General features: G+C 36.0%; 3 protein-coding genes across 4 annotated transcripts; 2 read left to right on the top strand and 1 right to left on the bottom strand.

The window, feature by feature from the left end:
- The first annotated feature begins 15 nt into the window (after nt 1-15).
- Nucleotides 16-8,253, top strand: LOC128675804 (sequestosome-1-like). Of its 2 annotated transcripts, none has more exons than XM_053755501.1 (9): nt 16-273; nt 990-1,166; nt 1,912-2,082; nt 3,503-3,684; nt 3,938-4,122; nt 4,585-5,204; nt 5,674-5,793; nt 6,291-6,485; nt 7,075-8,253. In XM_053755501.1, the coding sequence occupies exons 2-9, from the start codon at nt 992-994 to the stop codon at nt 7,215-7,217; spliced, it is 1,791 nt and encodes a 596-aa protein (XP_053611476.1). In that variant the 5' UTR covers nt 16-273; nt 990-991; the 3' UTR covers nt 7,218-8,253. The 2 variants fall into 2 exon arrangements, with proteins under 2 accessions (XP_053611476.1, XP_053611465.1); XM_053755490.2 differs by having other exon boundaries at nt 82-273; nt 6,276-6,485.
- Nucleotides 8,243-11,212, bottom strand: Rrp42. Its single transcript, XM_053755549.1, has 6 exons — nt 11,021-11,212; nt 10,660-10,856; nt 10,248-10,413; nt 9,614-9,793; nt 8,970-9,199; nt 8,243-8,377 (listed from the first exon to the last, which is right to left on the bottom strand). Exons 1-6 carry the CDS (start codon nt 11,075-11,077, stop codon nt 8,275-8,277), a joined length of 933 nt encoding a protein of 310 aa, XP_053611524.1. The 5' UTR covers nt 11,078-11,212; the 3' UTR covers nt 8,243-8,274.
- Nucleotides 11,213-12,672: 1,460 nt separating this feature from the next.
- Nucleotides 12,673-19,585, top strand: LOC128675818 (sodium-coupled monocarboxylate transporter 1-like). Its single transcript, XM_053755514.2, has 14 exons — nt 12,673-12,948; nt 13,267-13,426; nt 13,670-13,735; nt 13,973-14,024; nt 14,221-14,288; nt 15,745-15,899; nt 16,421-16,561; nt 16,674-16,782; nt 17,092-17,201; nt 17,547-17,689; nt 17,817-17,944; nt 18,453-18,625; nt 18,976-19,198; nt 19,444-19,585. Exons 1-14 carry the CDS (start codon nt 12,743-12,745, stop codon nt 19,510-19,512), a joined length of 1,803 nt encoding a protein of 600 aa, XP_053611489.1. The 5' UTR covers nt 12,673-12,742; the 3' UTR covers nt 19,513-19,585.
- The last annotated feature ends 13 nt before the right edge of the window (nt 19,586-19,598 follow it).

The raw sequence follows: 19,598 nt of genomic DNA, 5'->3' as shown, positions 1-19,598 counted from the left end.
CTGGAATGAACTTTTGATTTCGACTTTGACGTTTGAAGAGTCATTCATTCTTGTTTTGATTTGTCAACTCTTGAATTGATTGCACAATCTCTGCGATGTTTGTTTTCTTCTCCAAAGTTCTCTGTCGATGATTCATAATGTTTTGAAGCCATATTTATACTGTAGCTCTGCCGCGTAATAACATCATTTCGTGTTTACATCGGTGTGAACAAGACGAGTTGCATTTCTTTTTGTGTTTATAATAAGTGATTGATTATTTCCAATCTTCTAATAGTAAGTATTTTTTATGGAATATATAGAAATATTTGTGATTTTGTGTTGTGACATACTCAAACATAGGTACCTAATTCATATCATTTCATTAATCAAAATGAAATAGCATAGCAGCGAAATGGCTTCCCTTTGGATTCTGCCGACGAATCATTATTTACAAGGCTATTACTTTTACTAAATCCTATTTGCTAATTTCTAATAAAGGAAGTACCTAATATACTTGTACCATATGGTCAGATTGACTCTTTCGAAACAACACCCAATTTGTAATTTAGACCTCTGTAAATATACCAATATGGTTGACTTGTAGTTTTTGGTTATTGTGTAAAATTGTTGCACAATGTATTTCATATTGACATAAGCATTAATAGGTAACTTTGTTTTGAGAATACCTTCTAGATATAAGCCATGCTTAGCTCTAATTGAAAAAGCCAATCTTTACCAATTTAGTGCCAATACATAAAAATTGTAGGATTATAAACAAAGAAACATTTGAAAATCACTTTTCAGTGGTTTAGAAACCAGTTTTATTTTATGGGTCTTGTATCAGAGTAATAATATTTATCTAATCACACAATATAGATAAAATCTCACTATATCCGTTATAGGGTAGACATAGACAGAGCCTAGAGTCATGAAACTCAAAGACCATCATATGTCAGTGGGCTTATCTATAGAATCTCAATAACTTTTTGTATTAATAATGTTTTTTACAGCCATGGATGATCTAGTAGCATACAAGGTTTATACATTCTGGACAGAGGGTGAGAAGCCCGAAGTCCGGAGGTTCGGTATTGAGAAGAGTGTGGTCACCAGTTTCCAATACCTAAATGCTAAGCTGCAGGATGTATTCCCTGGACTAAAGACGAGGAGTTACACTGTGACTTGGAAAGGTATGTACCATTTTCTGTGCAGGAATCCAAAACAGAAGATATAATAAATAAATCTTAAAACCAAATGTTTTATGCCTTAGTAGATAGGTAAATAGCTATCTGTATTTTTACCAGGGAAATTGAGCACTGAATTATCTTTCAAACCCTTAAATTGTATAAAACTGCTGTTAAATCATGTGTCAAGTATTATTCATATACTCATATATTTGAAATATACTGACTAATAAATACTGTCTATGGCCATACTTACCAATGGTTGCTAAATGACTTGCCATTTTGCACAAAACACATCCATTTTATTTTATGTAGTTAATTAATTCACATTATCATTTTCAACACATATGTTAATGTGTTGTTTGAATAATTTATTAATAAACTATCTTAGGTTATTGTTATGATTAATTCATTAAATTATCTTGTAAAATTACTCTGTCTTGAGACTATTCTGATACCTAGACTAAATAAATATACCAATTCCAAGCCATCTGATAGGTATTATAATTATATTGTTGACCCTATTTGTACCATATTTTATGTAAATTAATCATTATACAATAAAATCCTATTCTGTTCTAAAGTTATATATTCATGTTTTATCCTATTTTCTTGAAATTTGGTATACATATAGTTAAGACTGGAGGAAGCCATACCCTATGCTCATCACATTTAATCTCAGAATTCCTATAGAGCAAAAGCTATATAAAGTAGATTGGAAAAGAAGTTCAGTTTTCTTTTTATTCACTAGATGAGGAGGACGATGAGATCACCATTTCATCTGATGAAGAAGTAATTGCAGCTCTGACTGCAATAACTCCAGTCTCGAACATCATCAAGCTGTTTGTCTACTGCAAGGATGATAAAAAAGATGATGATGATGTTGAAGTTTTGATTACCGCTCACACTGATGGATTAAATGGTAAGTTATTTTATTAGTTTTGTTATATACTGAAACTGGGTGAAATGGTCCAAGATTGGGAGATCCGATCACTTAACCAGGAATAATAATAAAATTGTGTTTTTATTATTTGCTATTTGTTGACACCAGTCCAGGCAATTTACAGGTGCCTTTCTCTCTTCAGAAATGCTGAGGGCCTTTTACACAACGTCATCAGACGAAAGATAAAAGTATTTTACATGTCATTTACCATGTCAGTGGTAGTGGTGACCCACTGAATCTACCTTTACCTGTGATTTTGCAGAATTTCAACACTTCCAATGTCATTTTATTAGTGTCAGTGTGATGCGTTTGTGTGTGCGGATGACGTGTTCGTATAATATCTGCATTATATTCCTAATTTGAATTCAGAACTTTCACAGCGTCTATGTTCAGTGTGTGTACACATTTATGTCGCTTACTTTTTTAAATATTAATTGATATAAGATGAATTATTTATTGCATCATTTACGGAATAAATATAAGTTTTAACTATATAGACATTTTAACATAAATGAGCGCAAAGTAACTAACTTCTTTTAGTTTCTTATAATTTACTGTAGACGATTTTTTTGTAGTAATTATGAGTATAAATATATCAGCGTCATATATAATTACATCGCATCATGCACTGGTAACTTTGCTACAACCAAGGTCGAATAGCTACTTTACCACTTTGCTGTTTTGAAGTGTACTTGTTTACCAACCACAGACCATGGACCATTGGTAGGTACCAACCAGTTTAATATTACTACGTTTAAACTTTCGCGTTGCATTATTGTATATTAAATGACAGGTATTAAACGCGCATACCTTTTTCATTAATATTACTTGTGTGTGTCTCTTTCTATTTTCATGTAGAAATGCGTGATATTTTAGCCTATGATGACTAACCAATAGAATCTTATCAAGATTGGGGCTTTCCCTAAATATTTAGTGAACCTCCTCCACACTATCGGCGATAGGCTCAGATGCATACTCGAATGAACTACATTGCGTAGTTTGTCTGTGAGATTATCTTTACCGCAAGGAAAAAACAACAACGCACGTCGAAACCGTTAAAGTTCGGCAAACTTTGCTGACAGTGTGGAACTGGCTGTAAAGATAAAGATTCCTATGACGTTTCTGAACATAGTCACAAGTGAAAACATTGGAAAACACCTGTGGCTGTGGCAAACACTACCGAATTTTATTCGGCATCGGCGCGTATGCGCGTTCGAGAGCGTGAAGTGGCAAATTTCAGATCCGCCATCTTATGTGATTTATTATTTACTAACTGCGCCCTTAGGTTTTGTCCCCCGTAGAAAATGCGAGACAAAAAGCATCCTATATTATGCCAAGTTATATTCTATTTTGAATTCGTGTCAGGTCACATGCCTATATGACTCTCATTCTTTTTCAGCTGCAATGGGGCCCGAGAACTTGGTCCATTATGGAGTGACATGTGACGGCTGCGATCATGAAGTGGTCGGGTTCCGATACAAGTGCATCTCGTGTGACGATTACGACTTGTGTGCTGCGTGCGAGTCAAATGGCTTGCACAAAGAGCACTGCATGCTGCGTATGCCCATGCCTACTCTCCCGGTGAGTGATTTATATCTTCAACTCCTCCTCCTGCTTTAGTGGTGTTCGTCATGACTGAGGGTCATTATGTGGAATTAAACACACATAACAACTTTCGTAAAACACCCAGTGTTGCCAGCCAACAGGAGACAGCACCTTCATTTATTTACTTCACTTTCTTGACAGACTAAGTACTTATGGTTTACCTTCGACCTTAGTTTCTGAATAAATAGTTTTAACGGCTATTCATCTTTCTATTTACGTATGTTGACAGCGCACCGTGATCAAAGCGGCTATCAAACGTTCGCGCCACTTCCTGAAGTCTGTGGTGGGGCCGGTCGGAGATGACTGCGGGTACAAGAGGCACCGCCGCGAGAGGAGCGGGGAGAGGAGGTTCCGCGGAAAGGGAGATGGGGGTCACGGAGGCCATGGGGGCCATGGGGAACACCGCGAACACAGGTACATTACTAATGCTGTCAAACTCAAAATCATTCAAACTCATATTCATTTATTCAGAAATTAGACCTTCATAGGAACATTTTCACGTCATAATTTTATTTATAAATTAAATTATATTTATCAAAGCTACAAAAGTTTCTGAACGACCACAGCTGAGAAGAAATGCCGTGAGAAATGCATTTAAAAAGTGTTGGTTTCTTTCCTTTCAGAACTTATCATGATTAATTATTTTTTATTATAATTATTTCCCAGTAAAATAAAGTAAGTACACAAACGTTTACGTATATAAAGTACATAGTCAGAAGGGTGCATGGCAGTAGTATGTATTTTTTTTTAGTTTATAATTTTATATTATTAAAATTTGACGTGAAAATGTTCCTATGAAGGTCTCATTTCTTGATACTTCGACTTAACGGGATATGAAAAAAAAATCAGAAAATATATAATGACACTTTCTTTCAGGGATCACCACCACCGACGCCCGCGCACCAGCTGGTTGGACACCTTCGCTACTTACATGAACGAGTTCGCCAATTTAGCTGGCGATGTGCCAATCGACCTGACCGGGGAACCCAAGAAGGACCAAGCTCAGGCTTCCAAAGAAGCAAGCACATCAACTGCTCCTCAGCCAGAAAATGCCCAAGCGGGAAATGCCCAGGCTGGAAATGCCCAGGCCGGAAATGCCCAGGCTGGAAATGCCCAGGCCGGAAATGCCCAAGAAAAAGCCCAACGTTCCACTACCAACCAAGGCCAGGCTCCAAACACTTGTCCGTTCTTCCTTCCCAATGTCAACATACAGAACATCCAGAAACTAGTGGATACGTTTATCAGCGGCGGATTCAATATCAACGATGTGAATGCCTTCTTGCGCGAGCAAGCCAAAGCTAATAATGCAGCTACCAATGCGAGTGCTTCAGCGAATGCTACCAATGAAGACGTGGAGATGGGTCAGGCCACTCGGAGCGTGCCTGAACCCGACAATGTGCCGGCGTCGGCTGAACCCCGCGCGACTGGTGAAGCTCACAATAGAGATGCCTCGCCTGATAAAGTCGAAGGCTGGACTGTGATTTCTAAGGAAAAAGGTAATGCATAGTTATTTTTCTTTTAAAATACATACATACAGCATCAGTCTTTATTCGGTGAGTAGACACATGCAAGTTGCGATAGTCTGAGGCTAGAGTTAGCTGTAGGATGGCTTGTAGATAGAATTGAGATTCTATGAGTGATAGTTGGATTTAGCCTATCAAAACTTTTGTTCAGTTTATAGCCCCTTTCCCTCGATTTTATAATGTTTTTTTAAATGTCTTGATTATTTTTCTGGGTTATTCTATTCCTAAGCAATATCAAGGGGCAGTCGTGTTTTAAAATAGATATCTAATCTACAAATATATGAGAGAAAATATTTTACACTCACCTGACCGTTTTCCTGTTGTTCCTTCCAGCCGTTGAGCGTCTGAGCCCAGGGTCCGCTTTTTTACTTTCTCAAATGTTTTTTACTATCATACAGTTTTTGAGCAGGATTTGGGAGATTAATAAGAAATTTTGTATTAGATTTAGAGGAAGCCTGTGCGCCCGCGCCGATCGGCTTCAACTTGCCGGAAGAGTTCCAGGAACGCGTGCAGATCTCACAGCGTCAGAGTTTGTACCCTCCGCTCAACACCGCCACTGCTGGTAATTATATCTTTCTTATCCTCAAGTGTTCTTAGTTACATTCGTGGCTGAGGCGCCCGGAATCTCATATTGCGCTAAAATTATTTAGATTTTTAAAATTTGTGAGTTTACGACCGGCCGCTTGTCTATCCTCCTTGAGAACATTGTTGTTGGCTTTATCTCGGCCATTTGTCAGTGTCCAAAATAAAAAATTGTTACAAAGATAACATGATTAGATAGTCTGATTTGTATGTAGACGTTGATAATTAAATAATACTTTATTTTTAATTATTATCCCATGATAATTATATTTGCTGGTAAAAGTAATATGTAATATCACTACAGACTATATTTTGAATATTCATACTCAGAAATGTTAATTGACTTCATATTTATACAGCTCAAAGTTTAGCCTGTATACTTAATCACCGCGGGTAATAGCTTCTCATTAATATGTATGTGCCGTACCATAAAATCATTCACACAGTCATATTAACGTTTAGTGTTGAATCCCAAAGAGCCAGAGCTCTCGAACGTCGCGCCTTCCGCCCCGCCAGCGCAGACCCCGCCGGCCCCGCAGCGGGTCCCACTGGTCCCGCAGCAGGCCCCACTGGTCCCGCAGCAGGTCCCATTGACCCCGCAGCAGGTCCCACAGGCCCAGAAAGTCCAGGCTGCGCCCCAATCGCAGCCGCAGCCACGTCAACGTCACCCTAGTAAGTAATCGACTCCCGAGTTTCTATTTTGCTTGGTTTATTGATCTCTTACTTTTAATAGACTAAAGAATAAGTATAAAATATTAATTGCCAGTTCTTATTTAACCCTAAAGTAGGCCAGAGACTCAGTTGTGATCATTATAAATAAATAAAAAACAACAAAAAAAACAACAACTAGCCTATTGTCATATAATATTCATTATATTATATGATAATAGGCTAGTTGTCAAAATTTGTTTTGATGATCATTTTGTTTTGCTCTTATTTAAAAAAATTACTATGATAATGACAATGCTTTCAAATATATTTTGTGACAAAAAAATCACACATTTTTAGACTCGTCCAAACGCTCAATATTAAATTACCCTGCACAGTACCCTGTGAATAAATCACAGGGTTCATTATTTTAAAGGACATGTAGTAAAAACAAATTATCTGACTGGACATTTTTTTAAGAACCTACTGCACACTAGAATAGCGTCTACATCACATTTTTGTCACAATTTCTTTTACTATGTGGTGCGTGTGTGCGTATGTATTTAGCCTCTTATATAGTGAATTAAAATGAAAATTAATATTTATATTTCAGAACCGCACATCGACGCCGCAATTCAGCAAATGCTGGCCATGGGCTTCACTAACGAAGGGGGTTGGTTGACCCACGTGGTGGAAAGCAAGGACGGGAACATATCCGCTGTTCTTGACCTTTTGACCCCGGTCCAGAAGATGTAAGTGGACATTTTGGCACATCCTCAATATTATAAACTACACACGTATATTTGTAACCTTTTAACATGTTTGTAGATAGTCGTGTTTCTCAACACTGGTTGATTCGAACTAGTAGTTATCACAGTTGCCTGTCAATAAAGAGAATGGACTTTGAATGAACTAAAATGTTTTTGCCATTGCAATATATGCCCAATTTCTAAGTTTGTTACCGTATTCATAACCCTAGATAGGTTAATAGTACTACTAGATAGGTTAATAGATAGGTTAATAGTACTAGCGACACTAACGAGGGTCAGTACATTCAGTGGTACTACTGATTTACGGGGATATAGAAATTATACATTGTGAGTGTTAAGTGTATTACCGCCCTAAATTGTTATGACTAGACTATCTACGAAGGTGTTGAAGATATTCTTTAATAATTTTAAAATAGAGGATGTGATATTTCGAAATACTGTATTTTATTTACGAATTTATTCTCCTATAGGATTACCTAAACTTACTCTATAATGGTTGTAGGTTTCATAGTACTTATAACAATAACTATATTAATCGCATTCTAACTACTAATAATGTTGAGAATTAGACATAGCTTTACGAATATAATTTTGCCTTCGGCATTTAAAAATATAATGTGCATGTATACATGTGTCTGTTATACTGTTTTTCTAAATATGTTTAATATTTTTTTATTTGTTAATTAATAACGATTGCGCAAATTGAACATAATTCAGAGATGTTATAAGAATTTTCCTATTACATAAATATTTGAAATATATCTTAATCTATTATTTTATGTTACATTGAAATTAAAATATTATACATTCCTTCGTCATTTATATGAACGATGCGAGTTGCTTTTTTTCTATTATTTGAATCACTGCAATCTGTATTTTTATTCACTTCTGATTGCTTTTATCTAAAATATTTATTCTCTTCTAGTATTCAGAGAATGAATGAATATGTGATATTGAAATGACTGAATGATTTTAGTTATAATGTAGAATTAGATGGTATATAAATAAAGGTTTTATTGGGATATTAGTCTTTTATTTGTAATTTATTTTAAGAAACCATATGAATGTTTCTTGAATTCTACTTGCTCTTGTCTTTCCCGTAATAGAGCGTGACCGAGGGATTCGTCTAGAGTTTTGGCGGCTATTCTGAAAACAAAAACAAGGCATAAAAATAACAACGCATTGGCGCGTACATATGAAACGCAATGAAGGTGATGGGTGAAAATACCGCACACACTATTGGTTTTTTTTTGTTTTCTATTGTAATGTGTTAGCAACATCTATATTGTGTGTGTGTATTCAATGCATCGAATTCTATTCTATGCACTGCATACCAATGCGTTTTACGAAAACGCAGAAACTTATCTTTCTATTCTGGGGCAGTAATCTTATCAGATACATCTGAGCTATCTCAAGAAATCGTGAAATTACACACGTAACAAACAGATAAAAATATTTTGGTTATTTCGTCAAAATAGAGAAGTGATTTAACGTGATTTTTTGTGTATGTACATAGAGATAGTCAGAAGGATAGTGTGGTTCCGCCAACGGGACCTCTTAATATTCTCCCGTGGGTGTCGTACGAAGCGACTAAGGAACACAGCCTAGGCTGTTAGGCAACAATAGACTGTAAAATCAAGGCCGAATCTTGAAATTAATTTCATACTAGTTTATGCCTTTTTACCTGCCTAGCTTTGTCTAGTAACTTGTTTTAACAAAAAGATAAAAAGATACTCACAATCCTTGGTTTATAGCATCTTTAAGAGTCTTAGGGGCCACACTTCCACACCCATTCATTCCAATTGTACTGCATTTACTGTCTATGTTTGGGAGTGTACTGGCTTCGTCTCCACTGCAGAAGAACTTGGGATTTCCTGTTACACCCACAACTAGGGATATGACGCTGCAACTTTCTTCCTCTGCTGACGGGTCGACGACGCATTTATCACCAATTTTACATAATGTTATCTATAATTATATATGTTCTACGTTATCTTATAATCTTATAAAGATTAAGTCGTAGGAGTTGGCCAAGGGTTCAAAAACATATTTAAACCATGGAACAGCTAAGTGCACTTTGGTGTTCCACGGGTCAGAAAGGAAATGATTTTAGAGAGGCTTGTACTCTTTTTTTTTTTTCTTTCACTGTAAAGTTATTTTGTATATTTGATAGATATTTCGATCTTGCCAATTTTTAAAAAATAACATTCCCAGAATCTTCAGAACATTTAATTTTTTACACTGACTTCGCGATCTTACAACCTCAACTGGGGAACATGAGGATGGGATAGTGTAAGATTTGATGTATTTTAAGACCCCTTTAAGTAGAACCATACTTCTCTTGTTTTATAACAAAAATAAGCATAAACAATAAATATTTACCAATAGAGGTGCAGATCCAACATCAAGCAGTTTACAATCATAAGGATCATCAGATAGCTGCAGGTCTACATTGCCACCATCCATGAGTGCCGCTTTGACAAATGGGATCCTTGTATTGAACAATGCTGCCTTGACGGCCAGTGACACTGCATCACATAGGTTTCCTCCACATTCTAAAATCTGAAGATTAAAAAAGTAACGATTAATTACTAATGAAGGTCTATACTTACAGATTATTAAAACATAAATTCCTCAATCAACTAGAATCAAAATTTTACTTTTTTTTTACATTATTGCAGACAATTTGGCTCAATAGAAAGGTTGTGGAAGATCGTGTGGAGTGGAGGAAAATAAATTAGGAAAGTGGACCTTATGTTAAGAAAGTAATGATTTGATACTCAAAAGACAAAAATAACTTTAAAATAATTAATTGTTTTTACTGCTATAGCAGTTATGTTACACAAAAATGTTTATAATCCAATATTTGTATGTCATTTAAATGGATTTGTTATACTTGTCACATATGCTTTTTAACTTATTTTTGAAAATAATAATGAGATGAAACAATTCTGAATTCTTTCATCTTATTATTATTTAATATAAAAATGTGTATGTCATATATTTATATACTTACCAAAATATCCACATAGAGCTTCCAGCACTGTTTCCCTTTGAATATACAAAGTTGTTTCAAATTAAAGGCTTGTGATGAGTGATATGCTTTTTGCATTGTATTTGATATACTGTTAGCGAGCTGCTCCCCTCCTCGACCCTCAAACTCTGGGGTAGCATTGGCTGAGCTGCAATGTATTAAAAAATATAAAATTCAAAAATGGATATAACATAGTTGGAACATACTTTTTACAAGAAGTGCGATTTCATGTATCATTTTTCTATTCATACTTCCTTTGTTTTAATCAATCTACCTTTTGAATGAAGTTAAAAAAGATGTGCTCTGTGACAGAGCCACCATTTTTAAAACATATACTGTATAAAAAATGTTTAAATGTAGGTATTCCCAAAAGATAGTTCATAGGTATACATACCAATCTACAAAGAACTCTATCTTCCCCAAACCAGGTTTATCAGGATTTGGTACATCTATTTCAGTCTTGACTCCAACAAGTATGTCTGTATTCGCTAGTCTGAGCCTCGCTGAGCCACTGGCATGGCTGACAACATCTGTTTCCAGCTCCATTGGCCTATAGTCAATGTTAGATCTTCCATCAGAGCGATAGTCATCCTGCAAAATTGCAAAGATTAAAAAATACGAACTATTGTTATTCATTTCTTTATAGTATTATTATAAATAGACACATATGATTAATTAATTGTTCTAGTATTCCAGACAGTTATAAGTTACAAAAGTAAATTTATAAACTGTTTACATGTTTATCATTTTTGTACCTGTACGCCATGAAGTATGTAAACCTTTTCTGATGGGCTTAGTAACAGCCCCGCCATAATGGAAAATAAAACCTTAGGCTAGTTGTTTGAATTAAACAATTGAAACGTTTTAATACGATTTCAAATTTCAATTTATAACCACAACTTCACAAATTAACAACCAAACACCAGTAGAACAAACAACATGAGAGGTGTTATTATATTTACGTTTTGACAGTTTCGACATAGCCACATGACATTGACAGCTACAAGCAAAGATATAAAGACATTGTAACGTCATGTAACGTTAAAGGTACTATAATTATATTTTAGCCTTTTTAATTTTTTTTACAGCTTTCCGTAAAAAATGCATCAAATTTGCACATATTTCGCTGTTCTTGATTGCTGTGTTTGAATTGCATAAACACAAATAAATTAACACTACGTAGTCACATATGGTTGTGCTTAATTATCTCGATCCTACTACTTACAAACCTACTTGTTTTTCATCCACAAAGTCAGTAGGTACTAGTCCTAATGACTTCTTTGAAAAGTAAGTTATGCACAGGTTATACGTTACAAATAGGTAGGAAACTAAAGTTCTCAACAATAAAACTACTTTAACTATAAGTAAACAATAAAACTACTTTAACTATAAGTTAAAGTAGTTATATTGCAGATACTGCAATAGATGCGTCAATAAATAAAATGTGCATAGATTGATTAGATGTAGTGTGTAGGTATGATCCTTGGAGGACAAAGGGAACGACAAAAACTTGAGTAGTACATAATAATTTCGTTTGAGAATAAGTACATCGTTTTATCTCGGACATAAGTTAAAGCGGAATTAGATTAATTAGCTCGTAGTTAAATGTAGTTATTAATTGTTAAAAGTAGTAGTTGTTACTATAAGCTTAGAACCACAATCAAGACATCTCGTAAAGCTGCCGCGCCGCCGCTTGAAACGCTGAGTAGTCTTCTGAACTGAAAGGTACCTGAATATCCCAGTAAAGGTCAGGAGGACAGTATGGAAATATGCACCAATTTCCAAGTGCTCAAGTATTAGTCAGTTCCCGATTTGTAACCATTGAGGGGGATCTCGCAACATCCTCTTTTAAATTGCGAGTTATCGTAATTGTTTCATTGTAAAATTGAGTTCACATTGGTCGAAGTCACATGTTCTGCTACAAGGCGATTTACAGTCACAGATAAATAAAATAACATGAGACCAAGTGTAAATATTGCCTAAATGGGAAGGCAATGGCCGGCCACTCCATTAATATTGCAAAGAATATAATTACGACGATATTACCTACCAAGAGAAATACAATGAGAGGAAGGTAGTACATTTCAGCATGGTTACAGGGATACTACCAGCATGAACAAAATCTTTCTTTTAGTTAGGACATCGCATTTAGCTTTTAACAAGGCCGTAAAAAATAAAATATCTACCTGCAAGTGAATGTATACTTCGTTCTATCCTGCTTTGATCAACCTTCACCACCACCGTGTTTGTGAGAGAAGTGAAGAAAGGCTTTTAATTATAGAATTATTGTAAAGAAGCATTGTTATGTAACTGAGAATAGCGTAGTACCTTGGAACCGAAATGCAATAATAGCACTAGTGCCTTTTACCAATATGAACATAGCTCGAGAGATTGTGCCAGTAAGTCATGACCATGTGCCATTCAAGTGGGTGCCTTGGGAGACTCTAGTTATGATATCGTATCAGTACTAAGACGACATGGAGATCGCGGAGGTCAACAGTATGGTGCATCAGATGCAGAAGTTTACCTGGGTGGACTATCTGGTGTTCGTGTTTATGTTGGCGATTAGTGCAGTGGTGGGCGTTTACTGGGGTTTCTTCAAGAAACAAAGCACGCAGAATGATTATCTCCTCGGAGGGAGGAATATGAAGGTGGTTCCAGTTGCTATGTCACTTGTAGCGAGGTATAAGCCATAGAATAATTATAATATAGAACAGAATGAGATCTTTCAAGAAGGTTGTCTTTCCAAATTGTTTTGGATTAGACGTGATGTGATTTTAAGACCTTATTTTAGCGAAATGAGCTAAACTAATTGAGATTTCAAGACAGATACCGTCTTCGTTGCTAGCTACTAAGGACATTCGTATCTAGTTACTATTAATTTATACAGGGGAACGGACTGCTCTTTGCCCAACGAAACGATATTATTTAGGTAATTACGGTTTTTTTTTAAGAATCAGGTCACTCTGTTTTTCTATTTATGGTCAAAATTTCGTTCTAGTTTCGTGTCTGGAATAACATTGCTGGGATCGCCCACGGAAGTTTACATGCACGGGACGCAATACGCGTTCATCATAGCAGGAATTTTCCTGATGTCAATTTTCATGACTCAAGTTTATCTACCAGTTTTCCATGAGCTCAAGATTACTTCTAATTATGAGGTAATTATTAATAATTCATTATACGTTCAGAACACGACAAAAGTTATGAAATAGAAAATGCAATAGCATGTCTACAAATACATCGATAGCCAAGATCCAGAAGATGTGATCATTCTTTCCATGAATACCTGACACTTAGTAGATGTGGACAGTGGTAGATCCCACACTTTAGTTACTATGTCCTTTATTTTGATGTATGTCTCTGAAATACTTCCCTCATCAGGACGTTTTTGATAATTTCAGTACTTATCACTAAGATTCGACAACAGGGTGCGACTATTCGGTTCAATTTTGTTCGCCTTTACTTTGGTAAGTTCCATAAATTCCATTGAACACAAATTATTTTTTATTCGATAAAAGATTTTTAATATTGATATGATAATAACTTACGTAATAACTTAAGACAGAGGTCCCTTAAGTATGTCACAACTTTTTACGGTAGAAAAACTAAGCTGCGAGTCTTCTTTTACAGCATGTTTTTGATGGTATTTTTTATTCGAAAATAATTTCCTAAACATTTGTGAAATGTCAAATTAAACTTTTCAGATAGGTTGGCTGCCAATTGTTATTTATGTTCCAGCCCTGGCTTTCAATCAAGGTAAATATTAGAGTCAGATGATGGTTGTTCATAATTATTATCAAATAATTTCAGAAATTTTAGTTAACTTATTATGGTTTTTGAATAGGTTTCCGAATTAACCATTCTTTCTATTTTCATATTGTGATATTATTAAAATTCGTTCAAGGTATATACTATTATTATTTTTAACATTTACCAACTTTCGTCGTTTCAGTTACTGGTGTCGATATACATGTCATTACTCCCATTGTTTGTGTGGTCTGCATTTTCTACACTTGTGCTGTAAGTATTTAGTTTGGTCAAAAATATTTTCTGTATGTATGGATGTAAAAAAGAAAGAATCTAGTTACATAGGTAATACTTTTTATTATTTTAATTAGTATTTCAATTATAGTTATTGGTGGACTTGAATTTGGTGTCTTCGACGTCTTTTTTTCATAAGTGCAATAATATTATATTATTAAGTAGGTCCTTACATATGAAATTGGCGTTTGGTATAGGAGGAATAAAAAGTCGAATATTTTTAAGTATAATATATGTATTTAATCAAAGTAAGAACTATTATTATCTATGCACTTTTGCCATCTCATAGGTAGTTCATTGATCCCTTTACTAAAAAAACCATTCGGACGGGAATCAATAAAATTTTTGAAGGCGGTTTGGACTGCCCTATCGGAGTTGAATTTTTTCCCTTAGAAGAAGTTATCCAAATTTCGAAAAAAGTGGTAATCTGTTGGAGCAAGGTCCGGAAAGTACGGTGGATGTCTTAGACATTCCAATTAAAGCTCTTCTCATTTGGTAGCCGTCTGTTGTGCAGTGTGTGGTCTAGCGTTGTCGTGAAGCAGCAGTGGCGTGGAGCGATTGACCAGCCTCGGTTGTTTAGCAGCTCCATCATAGTTTGCAATTGCTGATAATAGACGTATGCCGTAATCGTCTGACCAGATTTGAGAAAACTGTAATGAACGACACCGGCACTAGTCCACCAAACGCTTACAAGTAACTTTTTGGGCCAATTTTCGCCTTGGGGCAGGATTGGGCTGGCTGGCCAGGGTCCAGCCATTGCGATGAGCGTTTCCGATTATCGTAGAGAATCCAATTTTCATCATAGGTAATGATTTGATTTAAAAACCCTTCATTATTGTGCCGGTTAAGTAATGTAACGCAGCAGTCGACACGCGTTTGCCGGTTTGCTTCACTCCATTCGTGAGGTACCCACCATTCAAGTTTCTTAATCTTCCCAATTTGCTTCAATTGGATTAAAATAGTTTTATCACTACCACCGTAGCCTGAAGCTAACTCGGACGTGGTTTGCGATAGATCCGCTTCCCTTCAATTCTTCATTATCAACTAGGGTCTCCGGCCGTCCACGGGGCCTGTTCTACAGGTCGAAATTTTCAGAACGAAAACACACTGTTTTCTTTTGCGACACGACCGCCATACACTTCATTAACCCTTCGAGCCGTTTCCGCAGCACTGGTGACACGGTGGATTTCGTACTTGTAAATAACGCGATATTTCAAGTTTTCCATTTTGAGTGAAGCAAATAGAAAAATCAGAAGAAAAAAAAAACGAATGACGGTTAACGAAACACAAATACACGTGTAAATAGCTGTATAAATTTGAATTCCTGACCAAAGTGGAGAAATTTGTGATTAAAGTGGCCAGTACAATAAAACGCCAATTTCATATGTAAGGACCTATACTTAAAACATATCTTATGTTTCTGATCGTTTTATAGGGAGGCCTTCAAGCTGTAGTCTGGACAGACGTAATTCAAATAACTGCCATGTTTGGTGCTATGGCCCTGGTTGCTGTCAAGGGAACTATGGATGTAGGTGGTTTCGGTATTGTATGGCAACGCAACATGGACAGTGGCCGTATTGAATTACCTAAGTAAGAAGTATTTAATGGCACATTACTAAAATTACGAATCACGATCATTCCACACTCGAAATTACTTTTACTACAGGTATTCATAACAAAATACATATCTTATATATATTGGCTAGATTACAGACTACTATTATCCATTTAACCCCTATACATGCGTCGTTGACTAGACCTGCATTGCACCAATCACGTTGAAATGATTTTGTTGTCGAGGCCCATGGTCGAGGCTATTTCTACAGCAAGAGACTCTTAACTATATACATACTTTATGTTTGTAGTTGATAGCTTTTTGAGAATGAAGTAGGTATATATTTGACGCAAAAAAACGTATGTAAATGCCTAATTTCAAAAAACATGCTTCGAATTTGACTTTACTTTAAGGATCTCGTTTCTAACATGGACCACGTGACGTGGCACACGTTCAATCCTAAAAGTAAGGAACTTTTAACAGAAATATTTAACAGATTAAACATGTTTCTTTCTTGTTGAAGAATATTCTAAATGATCGAACTTGTTTCATATAGTTGGGATCCCAATCCCTTATCGCGGCATACTATTTGGTCTCTGGTGGTTGGTGGAGTGGTGTACTGGTTACAAGCGAATGCAGTCAACCAGACTATGGTACAGCGATATTTGGCCTTACCGACATTACGAGGAGCAAAATGGTCTGTATCTATTATCATTAGTGATGAATTTGCCTCAAGTTATACTGTTTGGGTTTTGTCTGCTGAGGTCATTGTTTTATTGTTTTTAATTCAACTTTCTTTAAATTTCCAGGGCAGTCTTCCTATTTTGTATTGGATTATCAATTCTTTATTGTTTCTGCATTTACTGCGGACTATTGATTTATGCTCGATTCTATAATTGTGATCCGTTGCAAACTAAGGTTGGTAAAGACGTAGAGATGTTATAAACTATTGCACCATTTACGGAAGATTCATAATTTATAACTAGGTATTCCAACATAAGTGTAGTAGTTAATTACATAATCTCGGACACCAGTAAGTCTTTGGTGCTTTAGTTTTTTAAAATAATTCCACCAAAGTAAAAAATAAATTCAACCAAAGATTCTCGATTTAAGTTCATTTAGGTAACTGCTTTCATGATTTAACAGTTTAAATCTTTGGAGTAGGCGAATTTTTATTTTACATATTGAATGAGAATACAACATCTAAACACGTGGTTGTGTTCCCAGCTAGCAAAAGCGAAGGACCAACTGTTACCGCTACTAGTAATGGACATTCTAAGCGATATCCCAGGATTGCCTGGAGTTTTTGTAGCTGGAATATTTAGTGCTGCACTGAGGTAAGAAAGAAAATATCTATCCTACTAATATTATAAATGCGAAAGTTTGTGAGGATGTATGCGTGTATGTTTGTTACTCTTTCACGCAAAATCTACTGGACGGATTGTTATGAAATTACAAATTTACAATACCAACACGGGTAGAATAAAACCTGGAATAATGTATATATACTATAATATATAAATAATGTATTTTATCCCGAAATTCCCACGGGAGCGAAGTGACGATTAGTGTATTAGTTTATTTCGTTGAGACGTTACAACACTCAGCACTAATCTATAGTGCTTACCTTAAAATAGTTAAAAATGTGTTGACACTATGTCAAATATTATATTAATTTGCAGTTCCTTGTCAACGAGTTTAAATTCAATGTCTGCCGTGGTTCTAGAAGACTTCTACAAGCCATTCAATAGAAAACCCCTGACTGATCGACAATCCAATTGGTTGATGAAAGGAGTTGTGGTGCTATTGGGCGTTTTATGTGTAGGTAAATAATATTCGTTGTAGTTCGATTTATCTGTCTACAAAAAGAGATCTGCCTTCAACTTCTAGATTCACATGAAGTTGTAGATTTATGTATATTGCTGCATTATAATCATTTTCTATAATTTTAGCCCTAGTGTTTATTGTCGAGAAAATGGGGACGATTCTGCAGTTGACTATGACTTTAGAAGCCATGACGATGGGGCCTCAATTTGGAGTATTTACCATGGGAATTCTCATGCCATGGGTGGATGCTACGGTAAGACACTTTAACACTTCAAAAGCCGCTTTTACATTAAAAAATTCAGGAAGTTTTTATCCTTTTATCTCCTGAATCTTGTTTGGCTTTATTTGAGTGGAATTTAGCATTAACACGTTAGCGCTAAATTCCACGTATTAACTGATGATCCGCCATGCGTACAGCATGGTGGTCATTGTAATCTCAAACCCACTAAAACACCTCGTCGTGCAAGGACACGAACAAGGACCCAAAAGCCTTATCATGTTCTTCTGCAGGATTCTTCTTCATTGCGTGACAACGATTTCAGAATTAAGTCGATTTTGTGGCCTCCATTAAATTTTCTCTAATGCCTGTGCACAGGGCGCAAGATAGTAGGTAGGACACTACTTGGCCTGGTCTAGCTCTATGCCAATTTCGGATTGTACCAACTGGTATACACTGGATGCGGTGTTTAGTTACCGTCAGGCAACCTGCATGTTCGTTTACCTATATAAAAAATATTGCTAAATCAACTTTCTGATTTCAGGGTGCGTTAGTAGGTGGTGCGACGGGGTTAGCAGCAATGACGTGGTGGTGCCTCAGCGCACAGATGGCGATCGCGCGCGGAGAGATCGTGCATACGCATAAGCCCCTCAGTACTGATGGCTGCACGTACAACTACACCTTGGAGGAGACTAGCAAAGCTACTGTTGATATTAGGTTAGTATATCTATGCTAACAACTTTGGATTCGCGTATGATAAACGCTCATAAACCTATCTAGAAATTGCCAATCCATAAGTGGAAGCCGCATCGGGAGAAATTAAAAGACAAATAATGATAGAAGTAAATATAAATAAATAAATATAAATATATTAGGACAAATCACAATGATAGAAGTGAAGAGTGACTTATTACTAATTAAATGATTTCAGATCAGAAAGGTGATGATCAATATAGCTAGTATTATAAATTACAATGAAATTACATGAATGAAAAGCAATTTCGTTCATTAAGGTACTTGACGTACGACAACTTGCAAATGACAATAATTTATGTTCCTGTCCACAGTGACGTAAACCCAATGTTGAGGGTGTCCTATATGTGGTACACATTAGCCGGGGCGTTGGTGACAATCTGTGTGGGGGCCATCGTGTCCCGCGTCAACCGGGCCAGGGGCAAGGCTCATGTGCCCTCAGCCCCTAAATTGCTGGCCCCGCAACTACGAAGGCTCTATAGAGAGCCCCCACATCCTACCGACGAGACGTATATACGAGCTTATGGGAATAACAAGGTATATTGCACAAGTTATGCACAGAGTTATTGTATGTTTTTGAAATAATGTAATTTATCTTGTATAATATAATTATGCGTAAATATCTAAATGCTTGTATCAGTCATCAGTCAAGCCACTATCAGTATTTCATGCGCGGATTTTTTTTCTTAGTATTTTCAAAGCAATGTTATGTAATTATAATTAAGACTTTACATTATGTTTATCACTTTTTATTGAAACTACATCTTTTTTTTTCTACACAGGAAGCCTGTCAAACAAATTCTACCTCAATAAACATGAAGCCAATCAACGAATGTGAAGAAGTTAGTTGAGGAGGTCGAAGCCAAAAATATTATCAGTTCTGTTCATGCCAAAGAGAATTTTAATAAATAAAAACCTTTGCAATAATACACTTTTT

This window comes from Plodia interpunctella, chromosome 2 (genome assembly GCF_027563975.2).
Source record: "Plodia interpunctella isolate USDA-ARS_2022_Savannah chromosome 2, ilPloInte3.2, whole genome shotgun sequence".
NCBI classification, from domain to species: domain Eukaryota; kingdom Metazoa; phylum Arthropoda; class Insecta; order Lepidoptera; family Pyralidae; genus Plodia; species Plodia interpunctella.
Note: the sequence above shows the minus strand (reverse complement) of the source record. Positions and strands in the feature narration are given on the sequence as shown.